Below are 16894 nucleotides of genomic sequence, written 5' to 3'. Positions count from 1 at the left end.
GTGAGCATGGATGGTCAGCTGTTGAGCGAACCAGTAGAGCAGCTTGAGACCGTGACGTGGATAGCTGTGGCCAAACTCTATGGTTCTCAGTTCATTGATTAATTGGAGTTCTCTGATGGCTGAAAAGACTAGGAGCAGGGACAGCAACAGGAGGACAGAGCAAACCAGGCCTTTTCTGTCCATGGTGAATGTTGGTGTAGCTAGAATCTTAGCTGGAGGATGCTGGAATCCGGATGATCAGGAGTGCAAATCTCATCTCCAACTCACCATTTTATAGAATAATTTTGGTGTGTCACAACAGTACTTACACAACAAGTTACTGTTATTGAGATGAGAAGCAAACTCTGATGTTCTGCTGAAACTGCTGATCCCATGTTTATTGTCTTGGTAATAATGAGAGGGGGGGGTAGTAGTTTTCTTTCCCGGTAACGTAAGTTCCAGAAAATGTTAGGTCCAGGGTTCTAGTGCTGCCGTACCGCACCGGTGCAAAACGCCGCCACTACTCAGAATTTGGGTTGTTTAATAGTCTGGTAAAAGTTTAGATCAAAGGTCAATCAATGTTTTGGCAAGATCACTTAATGATTAATTAGTATTCTACACAACAGACACAATTTAATAGCATAGTTTAACGTTAATGTTAGACCAAAAAAAAAAATTAATCCCAAAGGTGTTTGATGGGGTTGAGGTCAGGGCTCTGTGCAAGCCAGTCAAGTTCTTCCACACCGATCTCGACAAATCATTTCTGTATGGACCTCGCATTGTGCACGGGGGCATTGTCATGCTGAAACAGGGAAGGGCCTGTTGCCTCAAACTTGGAAGCGCAGAATCTTCTAGAATGTCATTGTATGCTGTAGGGATAAGATTTCCCTTTACTGGAACAAAGGCCGTACCATGAAAAACAGCCCCAGACCATTATTCCTCCTCCACCAAACTTTACAGGTGGCAGGACGCTTGGCATTGCACATGGTGATCTTGGGCTTGTGTGCAGCTGCTTGGCCATGGAAACCCATTTCATGAAGCTCCCGACGAACAGTTATTGTGCCGATGTTGCTTCCAGAGGCAGTTTGGAACTCTAGTGAGTGTTGCAAACAAGGACAGATGATTTTTAAGTGCTACGGGCTTCGGCACTCGATGGTCCCGTTCTGTGAGCTTGTGTGGCCTACCACTTCGTGGCTGAGCCGTTGTTACTCCTAGAAGTTTACACAATAACAGCACTTACAGTTGACCGGAGCAGCTCTAGCAGGGCATACATTTGACGAGCTCTGAAAGTCACTGAGCTTTTCAGTAATGCCATTCTACTGCCAATGTGTCTATGGCGATTGCGTGGCTATGTGCTCGATTTTTATACACCTGTCCGCAATGGGTGTGACTGAAATAGCCGAATCCACTAATTTGAAGGGGTTTCAACATACTTTTGTATGTATAGTGTATGCTGTAGCACATTAACACAATCTGCTCGTATATTTGCTCAAACAGTAGAAGATCTAAATTCATATTCCCATGAAACTGATTGAGATCAAATGGTTGGCATGCAGATGCAGCTTGGGCGTTTCACCGGTAAAACCAGAGGAATTATCATTCACAATTGACAGTACGTATTTGAGCCGATATGTGTTGGTATAGGCAGATGATGCATTTCTGCATATTTTAAAATGGTATTATTCAATGGTCTACGTCAGTACAAACTTTGTTTGAGAAACAGTGACGTCATACATTCATTTTGCGAGGCGGCACCTTAAAAAAATGTCACTACTACACTGGTAGTCCCAGCATTTGTTGGGGACTGGCATCCACCAGTGTTTTTGTTTTATGGCACAGCCATGGGCTCTCGCTTGCCACGTCACTTGGAAGTTTTATGATATAATGCTTTATAAGAAGAATTAGTGCTGACTAGAGGTCGACCGATTATGATTTTTCAACACCGCTACCGATTATTGGAGGACCAAAAAAGCCAATTTTAAATGTTGTATTTATTTATTTATTTGTAATAATGACAATTACAACAATACTGAATGAACACTTATTTTAACTAAATATAATACATCAATAAAATCAATTTGGCCTCAAAATAAATAATGAAACGTTCAATTTGGTTTAAATAATGCAAAAACAAAGTGTTGGAGAAGATAGTAAAAGTGCAATATGTGCTATGTAAGAAAGCTAACGTTTAAGTTCCTTGCTCAGAACATGAGAACATATGAAAGCTGGTGGTTCCTTTTAACATGAGACTTCAATATTCCCAGGTAAGAAGTTTTAGGTTGTAGTTATTATAGGAATTATAGGACTATTTCTCTCTATACGATTTGTATTTCATGTACCTTTGACTATTGGATGTTCTTATAGGCACTTTAGTATTGCCAGTGTAACAGTATAGCTTCCGTCCCTCTCCTCGCTCCTACCTGGGCTCGAACCAGGAACACATCGACAACAGCCACCCTCGAAGCAGCGTTACCCATCGCTCCACAAAAGCCGCTGCCCTTGCAGAGCAAGGGGAACAACTACTCCAAGTCTTAGAGCGAGTGACGTTTGAAACGCTATTAGCACATACCCCGCTAACTAGCTAGCCATTTCACATCGGTTACACCAGCCTAATCTTGGGAGTTGATAGGCTTGAAGTCAAACAGCTGCTGGCAAATGCACTAAAATGCTGTTTGAATGAATGCTTACGAGCCTGCTGCTGCCTACCATCGCTCAGTCAGACTGCTCTATCAAATCATAGACTTAATTATAACATAATAACACACAGAAATACGAGCCTTAGGTCATTAATATGGTCGAATCCGGAAACTATCGTCTCTGAAACAAGACGTTTATTCTTTCAGTGAAATACGGAACCGTTCCGTATTTTATCTAACGGGTGGCATCCATAAGTCTAAATATTCCTGTTACATTGCACAACCTTCAATGTTATGTCATAATTACGTAAAATTCTGGCAAATTAGGCGGCCCAAACTGTTGCATATACACTGACTCTGCATGCAATGAACGCAAGAGAAGTGACACAATTTCACCTGGTTAATATTGCCTGCTAACCTGGATTTCTTTAAGCAAAATATGCAGGTTTAAGAATATATACTTCTGTGTATTGATTTTAAGAAAGGCATTGATGTTTATGGTTAGGTACACATTGGAGCAATGATACGCACCGCATCGATTATATGCAATGCAGGACACGCTAGATAAACTAGTAATATCATCAACCATGTGTAGTTAACTAGTGATTATGATTGATTGATTAATTGTTTTTTATAAGATAAGTTTAATGCTAGCTAGCAACTTACCTTGGCTTACTGCATTCGCGTAACAGGCAGTTTCCTCGTGGAGTGCAATGTAAGGCAGGTGGTTAGATCGTTGGACTAGTTAACTGTAAGGTTGCAAGATTGAATCCCCCGAGCTGACAAGGTAAAAATCTGTCGTTCTGCCCCTGAACGAGGCAGTTAACCCACCGTTCCTAGGCCGTCATTGAAAATAAGAATGTGTTCTTAAACTGACTTGCCTAGTTAAATAAAGATTAAATAAAGGTGTACATTTTTTTGGGCCAAATTTCCGATTGTTATGAAAACCTGAAATCGGCCCTAATTAATCGGCCATTCCGATTAATCGGTCAACCTCTTGTGCTGACCTGCCATGGTTGTGAAATTCTCTGACATGGTTGTGACATAGGTCTACTAAATTTAGTGGAAGTCCACACCCTGCAATCATACTGAGAACCTCAACGTCTTCATAATGCCTATTTGTGCACATTTAAACCAGGGGATGTCATCATGATGAGTCTTCTTATCCTTTCAACAAAGTATGTGACCCGTGGAGGGGAAATCACAACACTAGAAGTTGACCTTCAGGCACAGGTCAGCTCCCCCACACTCTTTCTCTCTCCCTCTCTGGTCTGTAGAAATTGCGTCCTCGGGGTCTGGAGCTGCAGCAGGGGGAGCTGGGAGATCTGGTGGAGCAGGAAATGGCTGCCACATCAGCCGCCGTGGAGTCAGCAGCTGCCAGGATAGAGGTAACCAGCTCAATTTGTGTATGCGTGTACAATTTGTGTACCATCATCACCAAGGAGGATCCAGGCAAAAACAGAAGTGTGTGTGTGAAAAGAACCCTCTGGTTTCATTTGACAAAAGGTGTCTAATTTCCTCTATTTGTTCTATTCCATTGACAGGATATGCTCAACAAGTCGCGTGCAGTCGACACAGGGGTTAAGATGGAGGTCAACGAGAGGTGAGTCTCCTGGACATGTCCAGTAAGAAAAGCTCTTTTTTTTCCCGTTCCCTTTTTAAAACGTTTCCATGGCGTGCCCTAATGAACACAACCCTGGCTTTGAGAATCACATAACTTTGAAATGAGTGAAACGTTTCAGATCAAGTTGTGGAGCTGTCGAACTAATGTGTCCTCTATCGCCCCCCATAGGATCCTGGCCTCCTGTACCGACCTGATGCAGGCCATCAAAGAGCTCGTTCTGTCTTCCAAAGATCTGCAAAGGGACATTGTGGATAGTGGCAGGGTGAGAAACAGAAACCTATCATATGTGCATCATAATGTATAATAATATAAACGGAGTGGCTAACTCCGCTATTGATGCAGAGATTAATGCGCATGTGCTGTATTTTTAAATGTAGCTGCTGCCGTCTTTGCTGCCTATATAGCTTCTGCTCAGTGCTCCCACTGCTGCTTCCCCCTCATTGACATGGATGGGGAAACTTCAGTGTTCCTAATGTTTTGCGCACTCAGTGTATATTCCAATATTCCACCAGGGGGCAGCATCCATGAAGGAGTTCTATGTCAAGAACTCACGCTGGACTGAAGGCCTGATCTCAGCCTCCAAAGCCGTGGGCTGGGGTGCCACGGTAATGGTGTAAGTAGTATCACACTTTTTCTTCTAACGTAACCTCGTATTACTGCACCGGAGCACTGTTACAGCAGTGTTACTACTCCACAACACCATAGTATTCTGGAATACACTCATTTAGGCCAGAGGTTTTTCCTGACTACATGACTCCAGCCCCTTACTGTATAGCCTATAACCGTTGAAATAGTAGCATGATGTACAACATTACCCATAATGCTCTGCGTAATGTTTCCCATAGAGATGCAGCAGACCTGGTGGTGCAGGGCAAGGGCAAGTACGAGGAGCTGATGGTGTGTTCGCATGAGATTGCAGCCAGCACTGCACAACTGGTGGCCGCATCCAAGGTGAGACGGTACTTCTTGTGTTGTCAATCGATCAAATATATTTATAAAGCCCTTTTTACATCAGCCGATATCACAAAATGCTGTACAGAAACCCAGCCTAAAACCCCAAACAGCAAGTAATGCAGATGTTAGAAGCACTGTGGGTACTGTGGGTACGAAAAACTCCCTAGAAAGGCCAAAACCTAGGAAGAAACCTAGAGAGGATCCAGGCTCTGAGGGGTGGCCAGTCCTCTTCTGGTTGTGCCAGGTGGAGATTATAACAGAACATGGTCAAGATGTTCAAACGTTCATAGATGACCAGCAGGGTCAGATAATAATAATCACAGTGGTTGTAGAGGGTGCAACGGGACAGCACCTCAGGAGTAAATGTCAGTTGGCTTTTCATAGCCGATCATTCAGCGTTAGAGACAGCAGGTGCGGTAGAGAGAGAGTCCAAAACAGCAGGGCTGGGACAAGGTAGCACGTCCAGTGAACAGGTCAGGGTTCCATGGCCGCAGGCAGAACAGTTGAAACTGGAGCAGCAGCATGACCAGGTGGACTGGGAACAACAAGGAGTCGTCATGCCAGGTAGTCCTGAGGCATGTTCCCAGGGCTCAGGTCCTCTGAGAGAAGATAAATAATTAGAGGGAGCATACTTAAATTCACACAGGACACCGGATAAGACAGGAGAAATACTCCATATATAACAGACTTACCCAAGCTCCTCTACACATAAACTATTGCAGCATAAATACTGGAGGCTGAGACAGGAGGGGTCGGGAGACACTGGCCCTGTCCGACGATACCCCCGGACAGGGCCAAACAGGCAGGATAAAACCCCACCCACTTTACCATGTGGTAACTGAAACTGTGCATGTGTGCGTGAGACACTCACAAACGGATGTACATATGCCAACCTACATCTCTCTCATCACTTGGTGTGTCAACCATATCTCTACATGTGTTTAAGACACACCCATGACCCATTCGTGTTGGTAACCCAGCCACTCTCTGGTCTGTTGGGCAGGTGAAGGCAGACAAAGACAACGCCAACCTGGGCCGCCTGAAGCTGGCATCCAAAGGGGTCACACAGGCCACCGCCGGAGTTGTAGCCTCCACCAAGTCCGGGAAGTCCCAGATCGAGGAGAAAGGTGAGTGGATTAACATTAGTGTGGCCATGGATTTACAGTGAGAGATCAACATGACATGTATTGACTTAATGTTTTGTGACTGAATGCTGAATTTCTTTCTTTCTCTCTCCCTCCTATGACTGTGTGCTTCAGACACCATGGATTTCTCCAGTATGACCCTCACTCAGATCAAGAGGCAGGAGATGGACTCACAGGTAAGAGCTGTGTGTGTGTGTGTGTGTGTGTGTGTGTGTGTGTGTGTGTGTGTGTGTGTGTGTGTGTGTGTGTGTGTGTGTGTGTGTGTGTGTGTGTGTGTGTGTGTGTGTGTGTGTGTGTGTGTGTGTTACAAGTCTAAGTAAACTGTGTTTTTGTGTGTGTTGTCAGGTTTCGGTTCTAGAGCTGGAGACAAAGCTGCAGAAGGAGCGAGAGCGTCTAGGAGAGCTAAGGAAGAAGCACTACGAGCTGGCCGGGGTGGCCGAGGGCTGGGGGGAGGAGGACGAAGGTGCGTATGTGTGTCTCAACATGATTACTCAGAGGCACTATGGCAGAAATAGCGGTTGTGTGTGTGTGTGTGTGATTTATTTTTGGCCTTTTGGTTGTGTTGAAGCCCAGTTTAATATCCCTCTACTCTTCTCACAGGTACAGGTTGAGGTCTGCTCCCCACCTCTCCTCCAACCACAAGACTGACTTCTCTCTCGCTCTGCCTCTTGCCCCATTTATACACTCTTCAGTCTTTCTCTTCCTATTTATTTTTTTATTTTTATGAAAGCCAAATAAAAAGGTGCTTTTTTAAAATGCTCCTCTTGCTCCCGGTGGCTTCCAATGGGACAGTGATGATGAGGGAAAGTGACGGGGGATGGATTGACTACCTCCCCTGGCCCCTCCCCCTCGACTGTTGAGGAATAGCACACCTGCTGATGGATCCTTTGTCTTCTACCAACGGTTCGTTTTGTCCCAGTGGGAGCACCACTAGTGTGTGTGTGTGGAGCGACCAACCACGAGCACAAGTTCTTCACAACCAGACATACTACAATGCATTGCACAAGGGCCAATCCCTCATCAGAGGGAGACTTGACTGATTGCCAGTTAGACCCCACCCCTTGCCCACCCAATGTCTCATCAGTGCAACAAAAACAGGCGTGTGTGTTTTTCTCCCACTAAACAGTTGTTGCGTTGTTATTCTAAGTCGTAGAGTTGTTGCCCTCGCCAGTTTCTCCTGGGTCCTCTTTTTCCTCTCACTGTGAGCTTTTACCTCTCTAACCCAAACCCCGTCTGAGCTATATGCCCACGAGATACGGACTTCTGCCTTTTCGCCTCCTGGTTTAAAGACCATGATGACTGTTGTTGTTGTTGTTGTTATTAGAGTTGACTGTTTAGACACCCAGCTACCCTGAGGATACACTAGAAATAGATCTGTCCCTGAAGTGAGCTCTGTCTGTTGAAATGAATGGGGTTTAGGTTCTCTAAAGACAGTAGTGTGGTGTGTCTGACCAGAGAGGACTGCTGCTGACGTTGAAGTGGTGTGTGATGCTCTGGGGCTGCTTTGAACCCCTGGTTGTGTTCATTAGGCACAACACGGAAGAAAACGGAGTGAATCTAAAAGGTACTACCTGAATGTGTCCAATAAGAAACACTTGTTTTCGTTTTCCTTTGCAAAACTGTATCCTACACCTTGTCCTATTGAACACGACCCTGATCATGCTGAACCGTTGATTGGCTGTGTGGCTGTGAGCTTCCTGGTCTCTGTAACGTAGCTGGAAAATGGACTTCAATAAGCTGCCGTCTGATAATTTACTATTTTTTTCCCCCAGGGGCTCCCCCACATTGATTTGAAAGGAATGGACTTAAGAAAGATGGTGGAGTGAGCAAGTAATAAGCAGAAAGGCAGTGAATTGGAATGCAGCCATACACACCCACACTGCTGGGTTCTCATCAGCTTCACCAGATGACGTAGCTGTAAAGCCTAGACAGAGAAACCGACAACTTCCATCTGTCTACAATAGCAATAACACCTGGGCCGTGTTCATTAGGCACCAAACGGAAGAAAACTGAAACGGGGAGTATATACCTAGACCTGTCCAATAAGTTACATTGACACAAGAGGGCAGTGTTTCACAGCAGAGCTACTACATTACGGAGACTCGTCATGAATTCTCCTCCACCTCTCTCTTGCCAGTGGACACTAGTGATCTTCAATCTGGCTTTATGAAAAGAAATGGGAACATCGTAGGTTGTCGAGTACACAATGAGTTAGGTTAGTAGGGTTTCATCCAGTATTTGTTTTCCTTTGAAGTACTTTAGCGTCTCTTGAGCTTGCCTGGCGCAATGGAACCAATGAAATAGTCCCAAATGTGCTTCAAAACACACCCATCTGGCACTCCAGTCAGGCTCAATGAAAAGCAATGCAATTCAAAAATGTATGAATCCTATTTGGACCCAGATCTGGTTTAATCATAGCATACTTTCTCTGTGTGTGATGCTCTTTGAGTTTGTCTTCCTGTGTGTCTTAATGCCCCTTTGAGTATTTAATATTCTGCTATGCTTTTGGCTGTTTTATATAAAAAGTTGTGACACTGGGTATTTAATGACGATTTAGCGGTGTACTTCCGTCACTACTTCCTGGTTATTAACCTCTCACCCTTTGGTTTGTGTCTGTAGTCCAACCAGCTCAGCCAGCCTTTCAAACTGCCGCTCACTGTAGTCGATGAGAAACAAACAGTACTCAAAATAACATTTGAAATAATGTCTTTTTATGATATACTAAAAACTATGTATGTGGGTTTGTTTTATTTTTTTTTCAGTTTTTAAAATAAATATTTCAACTCATTAATATGACCAAAGCTTGTTTGTTTAGTTATTTTGCTCACTTCGATGAAGACTGGTCAAGGTAAGCTGCTGCAATTTTTTCAAAGTCCTTGAAATTTTCATGAATATTTCATTAGTTCATATTTAATTAGTTCATGAACCCTTAAGTGATTAGGAAAATGTATCATTCAAATGATTAAGTGAGAGATTCGTAGGCTATTTCCAGATAGCCCGTCCCATTCCTCTTGTAGGACGCTATCTCATCATGTACTCTTTCTAAGGATTCTATGAGATGTAATGCACTGGGGAAAATGGGGATAATTATTATGACCCTTTTAATCATTGTGATTGATACAGGAGCTGTAGGATGGATATCTTTCTCTGTACTGTCTAGCATGGATTAATGTCTAACATTTAATTATTGTTTAAATGTAGGAAGATTACCAAAATTCCTTCTGTGTGAGTTGTACAGTAATACTGTTATATAAGTGTGATTAGTTGTGGCCCGGAACACTGTGTTGTTCAATCTCAAGACAATGGCACTAAAGGTAGATGGCGGGGGGGGGGGGGGGGGGGGAAATGTCTCCCTCTTCTCAATAATAAGGTTTCTATTATGTGAGGGAGCCCACAATATCACAAAACAATTACATTGTGTCAAACCATATCTTTCATATCACTCAATCTATTCAGCACAGTATTGAATAGTAGGCCCCTAGTATTTACACAGTTCCATTGCTACCATTGTTACTGCTATACTATACTATACACAATAAGATTACGTCATGCCTGGACTGGAGAAAGAACATATCCTCTTTCAATGTTCAGTTAGAGCCTTTATGGAGAGTATTGATTTGATTTATTGCATGGAAAACAAAGTTGTGGTCGAATTAACTCTCCAATTGATCTGAGTAGACTAATGCACCAATATCCTGCTGTCTTTTCCACTCATTAAAGAAAGACCTGTTTACAAATACCAAGAGTCATACCTGATTAAAGTCAATTCCTTGACGTCTGTATAGGACCTTGCTGTCAACATCAATGCCCAAGTAAGTACACTGTTGGTTAAAGTTATGTACAGCCGTTTAGCATTTGTCTTTTGCATTCTTTGAACACCGCTCCTTATTGTAACACAAGGCTTCTGTGGGGTTGCCTGTCATGTAGAACAGGGAATCGTGTCTGTCTGCTCTATTCATTATGTTTCTGTCTGCAACATTCTGAACGTTTCACATCATGAAATAGACCCCTGTATCCAGCGTAATGATCAGTCTATCCTATTCTGATAGCCCTTCATTATCAACTCAGCAAATAAAGAAACGTCCTCTCACTGTCAACTGAGTTTATTTTCAGCGAACTTAGCATGTGTAAATATTTGTATGAACATAAGATTCAACAACTGAGACAAACTGAACAGGTTCCACAGACATGTGACTAACAGAAATGGAAGAATGTGTGCCTGAACAAAGGGGGGGTCAAAATCAAAAGTAACAGGTGTGGCCACCAGCTCCTCCTCATGGACTGCACCAGATTTGCCAGTTCTTGCTGTGAGATGTTACCCCACTCTTCCACCAAGTCCCCGGACATTTCTGGAGGGAATGGCCCTAACCCTCACCCACCGATCCAACAGGTCCCAGACGTGACAACAAGCTCAGTCCGATGATGCTGTGACACACCGCCCCAGACCATGACGGACCCTCCACCTCCAAATCGATCTCACTCCAGAGTACAGACCTCGGTGTAATGCTCATTCCTTCGATGATAAACATGAATCCGACCATCACCCCTGGTGAGATAAAACCGCGACTAGTCAGTGAAGAGCACTTTTTGCCAGTTCTGTCCAGCGACGGTGGGTTTGTGCCCATAGGCGACGTTGTTGCCAGTGATGTCTGGTGAGGACCTGTCTTACAACAGGCCTACAAGCCCTCAGTCCAGCCTCTCTCAGCCTATTGCGGCCAGTCTGAGCACTGATGGAGGGATTGTGCGTTCCTGGTGTAACTCCAGCAGTTGTTGCCATCCTGCAGGTGTGATGTTCGGATGTACCGATCCTGTGCAGGTGTCGTCACACGTGGTCTGCCACTGCGAGGACGATCAGCTGTCCATCCTGTCTCCCTGTAGCGTTGTCTTAGGCATCTCACAGTACGGACATTGCAATTTATTGCCCTGGCCACATCAGCAGTTCTCATGCCTCCTTGCAGCATGCCTAAGGCACATTCACGCAGATGAGCAGGGACCCTGGGCATCTTTCTTTGGGATTTTTTCGGAGTCAGCAGAAAGGCCTCTTAATTGCCTACCGTCTGTAAGCTGTTAATGTCTTAACGACCGTTCCACAGGTGCATGTTCATTAATTGTTTATGGTCCATTAAACAAGCATGGGAAATAGTGTTTAAACCCTTTACAATGAAGATCTGTGAAGTTATTTGGATTTTACGAATTATCTTTGAGACTTATCCTGAAAAAGGGACGTTTCTTTTTTTGCTGAGTTTATTTTCCAGGTAGACTGCATGGCAAGGATGTCCGACATTCTCAATCAATCTCTCAATCTGGGGATCACTGCAATTCCATAGAACTCTCAGCCCTCTTCAGTCCTAGAGGGAAGACTTAGTTCTACATGTGTATATGAGTCCCTTTCACTCGCTCGCATATACAATTTAAAAATATACATTTTCAAAGTGGAAATTGAGCGTGAATCAATCTGTATAATCTGAAATAAATGTGGAAGTTACAGCAGACTCTAATCTAGAGGGATTAGACCCTACAGTAACTGGACCTGTTTTCTATCTGCCACACACACTTCTATACTGCATACACAGACAGCCGTACAGTACCAGTGAATCCCACCATTTATTGCTAATCGAACACAACAGAGTTGTGTTCATTAGGGTACACAACAGAAAGCGTTTTTCAACAGAATGCAAAGGCAAATGTTTCTTATTTAGTCCCTCCCTGTTTCTGTCCATTTTCTCCCATTTGGTGCCAGGAGAGCATGCTGGTTTATTTATTTCAGTCTTCATTGTGAACAGGTGTCAGGCCCTACATGTTGTCCTCTCTCTGTGGGTGTTTCTGAGCAACATGAGGTAAACATTCCTTCCCCCCTATGCTGTGCTGTGTACTGTACTGTTGGCCTCAGCTATGGGTGATCTGTGTTGGGATCTCTTCCTAACTGAGTCCAGACCTGAGCACCCAGCGAAGACATCTGACCAGACTGAACACACACACATTAAACACACATTTTTACATTAAAGAGTTTACCCAATGTATTAATTTATTTCCAATTGTTCATTATCAATGTCCTGTACAACAATGTGGAGGATGTTGTTTGCTCGGCTGTTGTTTGGCTGATTTGTGTTGTAGGCTGATGCCGTGTTGTGTCCTCTCTAATCCATTACAAGCAGGGAGGGGAGGAGTGATTCCATGGCTCCAAGTGAGGCTGAGCTATTTTTAGTTCCCTGCGGTTGGTTTGGAGCTGAGCAGGCACTAGGCTCCATCAGGTCCCCTGGCAGAGGGCGAGAGTGAGAGCGGCCTCTCTCCCCCTATACTCTGATGACTGAGGTTCTCGTCATGAGGCCTGGACGGACCCCACCCCCACATCCCAAACAAACAACACATCCATTCAGACACTCTACAACCCCCCCCCCCCCCCCCCCCCCCCGGTTGCTCTCATCACAGATGTTAATCTTGACAGGGCTGTTTATTTTTTTATTCCGCTGAAGTAAACAAGGTCTGGGTCCTTTACATTGTCATTTTATTTATCGGATAGTGACTGTGGTTCTGATGCATAGTGCTTTGGATATAGGAGGGGAAAACGATATATTCCACTGAGGAAAACTGGCCAATAACAGTAGAACGATGCCCATAACAGCATGTGCAGAATCACTATATGAGATGGATTCTAACAAACCATCACATGCTAGGTCATTCATAGTGTGATCTGTTATCAGTCGGGTAGGTTTTTTGTTTTTTTTGGACCACATGACCTGACCAGGAAACTGTCTTGGGTCTACCCGCATCACAAGACTTTAGTGTGGAGTTGACCTGTTCATCTACTTGGAGCCAGGAGGAGCTATAGTCTTTGTGAGCCTTTACAGGGTTAAAGCTCTAAAAAGGAGCCCTTATTGTTAAGGACTCTTAATGTGAAGCCAGGCCATGTGAATGTAATCACTGTTCCAATGTTTGTGTGAATAAGGGTGTCAGCCATAGGAACAATAAACTATGATCAAACCCAGCCTGCCTCACTGGAGGCCTTTGCTTACATTGTTTTCGCTTGCCTTGCACGTTGAACACCAGTCATTATGCTAACGCTAGTCAGCGTTAGAGGCAGTTTCGTAAGCTAACTTCCTTCATACTGGACACATAGACATAGAAATGGTATTCACAAGTTCATCTGACTGGGGGCGTAGATAAAGGGCATCAATGCCAAAATCCCGAAGTATCTCTATAAGTGACTGATACAGACATGTGGTCACTGGACAATAAAATAAAGAGCTTTTCTTTTCTCGGTCTCTCCTCTAAGAGCTGCGGTTCTTGAAAGCAAACAAACAAAACGGCAAATGATACTGCTTTCTCAGGAGCGATGATGTTTCACCAACACAGACTGAGACAGAGTGCCTGCTGTTCATTGGACAGCTTTTAGAGGTTAGCCGAGTCCCCGGTGACCTTATGGCGAGATATCACACCAATATACCCTTAAACAGCTAGGAAAGCAGTGTTGCTGTTTGTTTTTATTAACTCTCAATAAAGAGCATACATCTTTAAGAACAGGGGGGGAGTTCCCAGCTACAGTCACAGTTCACAGTTCACAGGCATAGGACCGTTTGAGTGTTGTTTCTCAATCTGTTCACAGAAAGATGATTTGACGCTTGTGGGTTTGTAATGAAGCCTTGTATGGCTAAAAGACACAAACAAACAAGGCCATGAATTAAGTAGGAGTGTGAACTGCATTCATTGTGTTTTCTTCTATCCCTGCTATAGACAGCCAGTTTGTGTGGGTTGGTTTCTGTCCTCAGGCCGGAGCAGGGAAATGTCAAGAAGTGAGTCCTAACTCGCCCTCTGGGTCGGCCGAGGTCTGTTCATGAGAAAGCTGATGGGAGGATCGGGGGAGGCGATGATCACACAATGATATGAATGAACAAGTCCAATCATTCATTCAACCTCTTCAGGTGTGTGCATCCTCTTTCTGTAATCAGGTGGTACAGTATGTGTAGTAGGCAACACAGTACCTTCACGAAGGCTCTGTGAGCGAGACAGTATTGGCTCACATACTTTCATAAAAGTTTTGGGCCAATAGTTGAATGCAGCCACGGGTTAAACTGAAGCACTTGGGAGAAGCAAATGCTTTCTTTCTTACTTTATTCAAAGTACAGAGAAACTCTATGCGTTTGTTTCACAACGCCATATTCATGGCCCGTTGGTCTGAGGCTGGGAGTAAAGGCTGGGTCCAGACAGACAGACGGTGCACGACACCAGCTCCTAACAATGTGCCACACCTCCACAAAATAGAGCCTGTGCGGTTGCTAAGAGAACTGGCCAAATACACAGCAACATCTGCTGCAATGATCTAAGAGGGAGGTGGACTGACCATGCAGCAGAGCCCCCTCTCAGCCTGGCACCAAGCTTCCACTGGAAACCCCTCCCCTTGGGAGAGGGGTTGAAGGGGAAGGAGAACGAGGGAATGATAGGAAAGCGAGAGAGAGAGGCGAGGGAGAAGATAGGGAAAGTAAAAGAAGAAGAGACGGAAGAGAGGAAAAGCATAGGGATAGATAAGAGAGATGCAGAAAACAGACAAATTGCAGGCGTGGCACCAGCCCACACATTCTCCCATGAAATCTGTTTCCCTCCCAACGAAAACAGCATGGGTTTCGAGCTAAAATAATGATCACATTTGTTTTTTGATGAGGCTAGAAGTGGTGATGTATAATCAGTCCTCAAGAGCTGCTATAGATAAGGTGAAGCTTATCTATTTATATGTATGTACAGTGCTTTTGAAAAGTATTCAGACCCCTTGACTTTTTCCACTGTTTGTTACGTTACAGCCTTTTTCAAAAAAGTATTAAATACCTTTTTTCCTCATCAATCTACACGCAATACCCGATAATGACAAAGCGAAAACAGGTTTTTAGAACTTTTTGCATATGTATTACAAATAAACAGATACCTTATTTACATAAATATTCAGACCCTTTGGTATGAGATTCAAAATTGAGCTCAGGTGCATCCTGTTTCCATTAATCATCCTTGAGATGTTTCTACAACTTGACTGGAATCCACCTGTGGTACATTAAATTGTTTGGACATGATTTGGAAAGGCACACATCTGTCTATATAAAGGTCCCACAGTTGACGTTGCATGTCAGAGCAAAAACCAAGCCATGATGTCGAAGGAATTGTCAATAGAGCTCAAAGACAGGATTGTGTTGAGGTACAGATCTGGGGAAGGGTACCAAAAGATTTCTGCAGCATTAAGGTCTCCAAGAACATAGTGGCCTCCATCATTCTTAAATGGAAGAAGTTTGGAATCATCAAACTTAGAGCTGGCCGCCCGGCCAAACTGAGCAATCGGGGGAGAAGGTCAGGGAGGTGACCAAGAACCCGATGGTCACTCTGACAGAGTTCCTCTGTGGAGATGGGAGAACCTTCCAGAAGGACAACTATCTCTGCAGCACTCCACGAATCATGCTTTTATGGTAGAGTGGCCAGACGGAAGCCACTCCTCAGTAAAAGGCACATGACATCCGGCTTGGAGTTTGCCAAAAGGCACCTAAACGATTCTCAGACAATGCGAAACAAAATTCTCCAAGATTGAACTCTTTGGCCTGAATGCCAAGCGTCACATCTGGAGGAAACCTGGCACCATCCCTATGGTGAAGCATGGTGGTGGCAGCATCATTTTGTTGGGATGTTTTTCAGCGGCAGGGACTGGAAGACTTGTCAGGATCGAGGGAAAGATGAACGGAGCAAAGTACAAAGAGATCCTTGATAAAAACCTGCTCCAGAGCGCTCAGGACCTCAGACTGGGTTGACTGGGTTACCTTCCAACAAGACAACGACCCTAAGCACACAGCCAAGACAACACAGGAGTGGCTTCGGGACAAGTCTCTGAATGTCCTTGAGTGGCCCAGCCAGACTTGAACCGAGTCGAACATCTCTGGAGAGACCTGAAAATAGCCGTGCAGCGACACTCCCCATCCAACCTGACAGAGAGGATCTGCAGAGAAGAATGGGAGAAACTCCACAAATACAGGTGTGCCAAGCTTGTAGCATCATACCCAAGAATAATCGATGTTGTAGTCGCTGCCAAAGGTGCTTCAACAAAGTACTGAGTAAAGGGTCTGAATACTTATGTAAATGTGATATCAGTTTTTAATTATTTAGCTTTGTTATTATGGGGTATTGTGTGTAGATTGATGAGGAAAAAAAGTATAATTTAATCCATATTAGCATACAAGATGTAGGCTATTGCAAATGGCTGTATACATAGATCTCGTCTGTCTTCAGCCTACGTCACTATCCTATTCTACGTCACTATCCTATTCTACGTCACTATCCTATTCTATGTCACTATCATATTCTACGTCACTATCATATTCTACGTGACTATCATAATCTACGTGACTATCATATTCTACGTCACTATCCTATTCTACGTCACTATCCTATTCTACGTCACTATCATATTCTACGTCACTATCCTATTCTACGTGACTATCATATTCTACGTCACTATCATATTCTACGTCACTATCCTATTCCGTTCTATACAAAAGAACATTGACCCTGATAATTGATACATTATGGTG

General features: G+C 44.1%; 1 protein-coding gene across 3 annotated transcripts in view; it reads left to right on the top strand.

Annotated features, from left to right (window-relative positions):
• Positions 1-9134, top strand: part of LOC110503728 (huntingtin-interacting protein 1) — a 43513-nt gene extending 34379 nt beyond the window's left edge. For 2 of the 3 annotated variants that reach the window (XM_036961237.1, XM_036961238.1), the window contains exons 23-31: positions 3893-4003; positions 4160-4218; positions 4408-4501; positions 4752-4852; positions 5085-5190; positions 6197-6320; positions 6453-6514; positions 6684-6801; positions 6939-9134. In XM_036961237.1, the coding sequence (XP_036817132.1) occupies positions 3893-4003; positions 4160-4218; positions 4408-4501; positions 4752-4852; positions 5085-5190; positions 6197-6320; positions 6453-6514; positions 6684-6801; positions 6939-6949 (786 nt within the window). In that variant the 3' untranslated portion in view covers positions 6950-9134. The remainder of the gene's footprint in view (positions 1-3892; positions 4004-4159; positions 4219-4407; positions 4502-4751; positions 4853-5084; positions 5191-6196; positions 6321-6452; positions 6515-6683; positions 6802-6938) is intronic. The other variant, XR_005039311.1, reaches the window with a different exon arrangement.
• Positions 9135-16894: the final 7760 nt, after the last annotated feature.

Source organism: Oncorhynchus mykiss, chromosome 24 (genome assembly GCF_013265735.2).
Source record: "Oncorhynchus mykiss isolate Arlee chromosome 24, USDA_OmykA_1.1, whole genome shotgun sequence".
Taxonomy (NCBI): Eukaryota; Metazoa; Chordata; class Actinopteri; order Salmoniformes; family Salmonidae; genus Oncorhynchus; species Oncorhynchus mykiss.
This window is presented reverse-complemented; position numbering and strand designations above follow the sequence as displayed.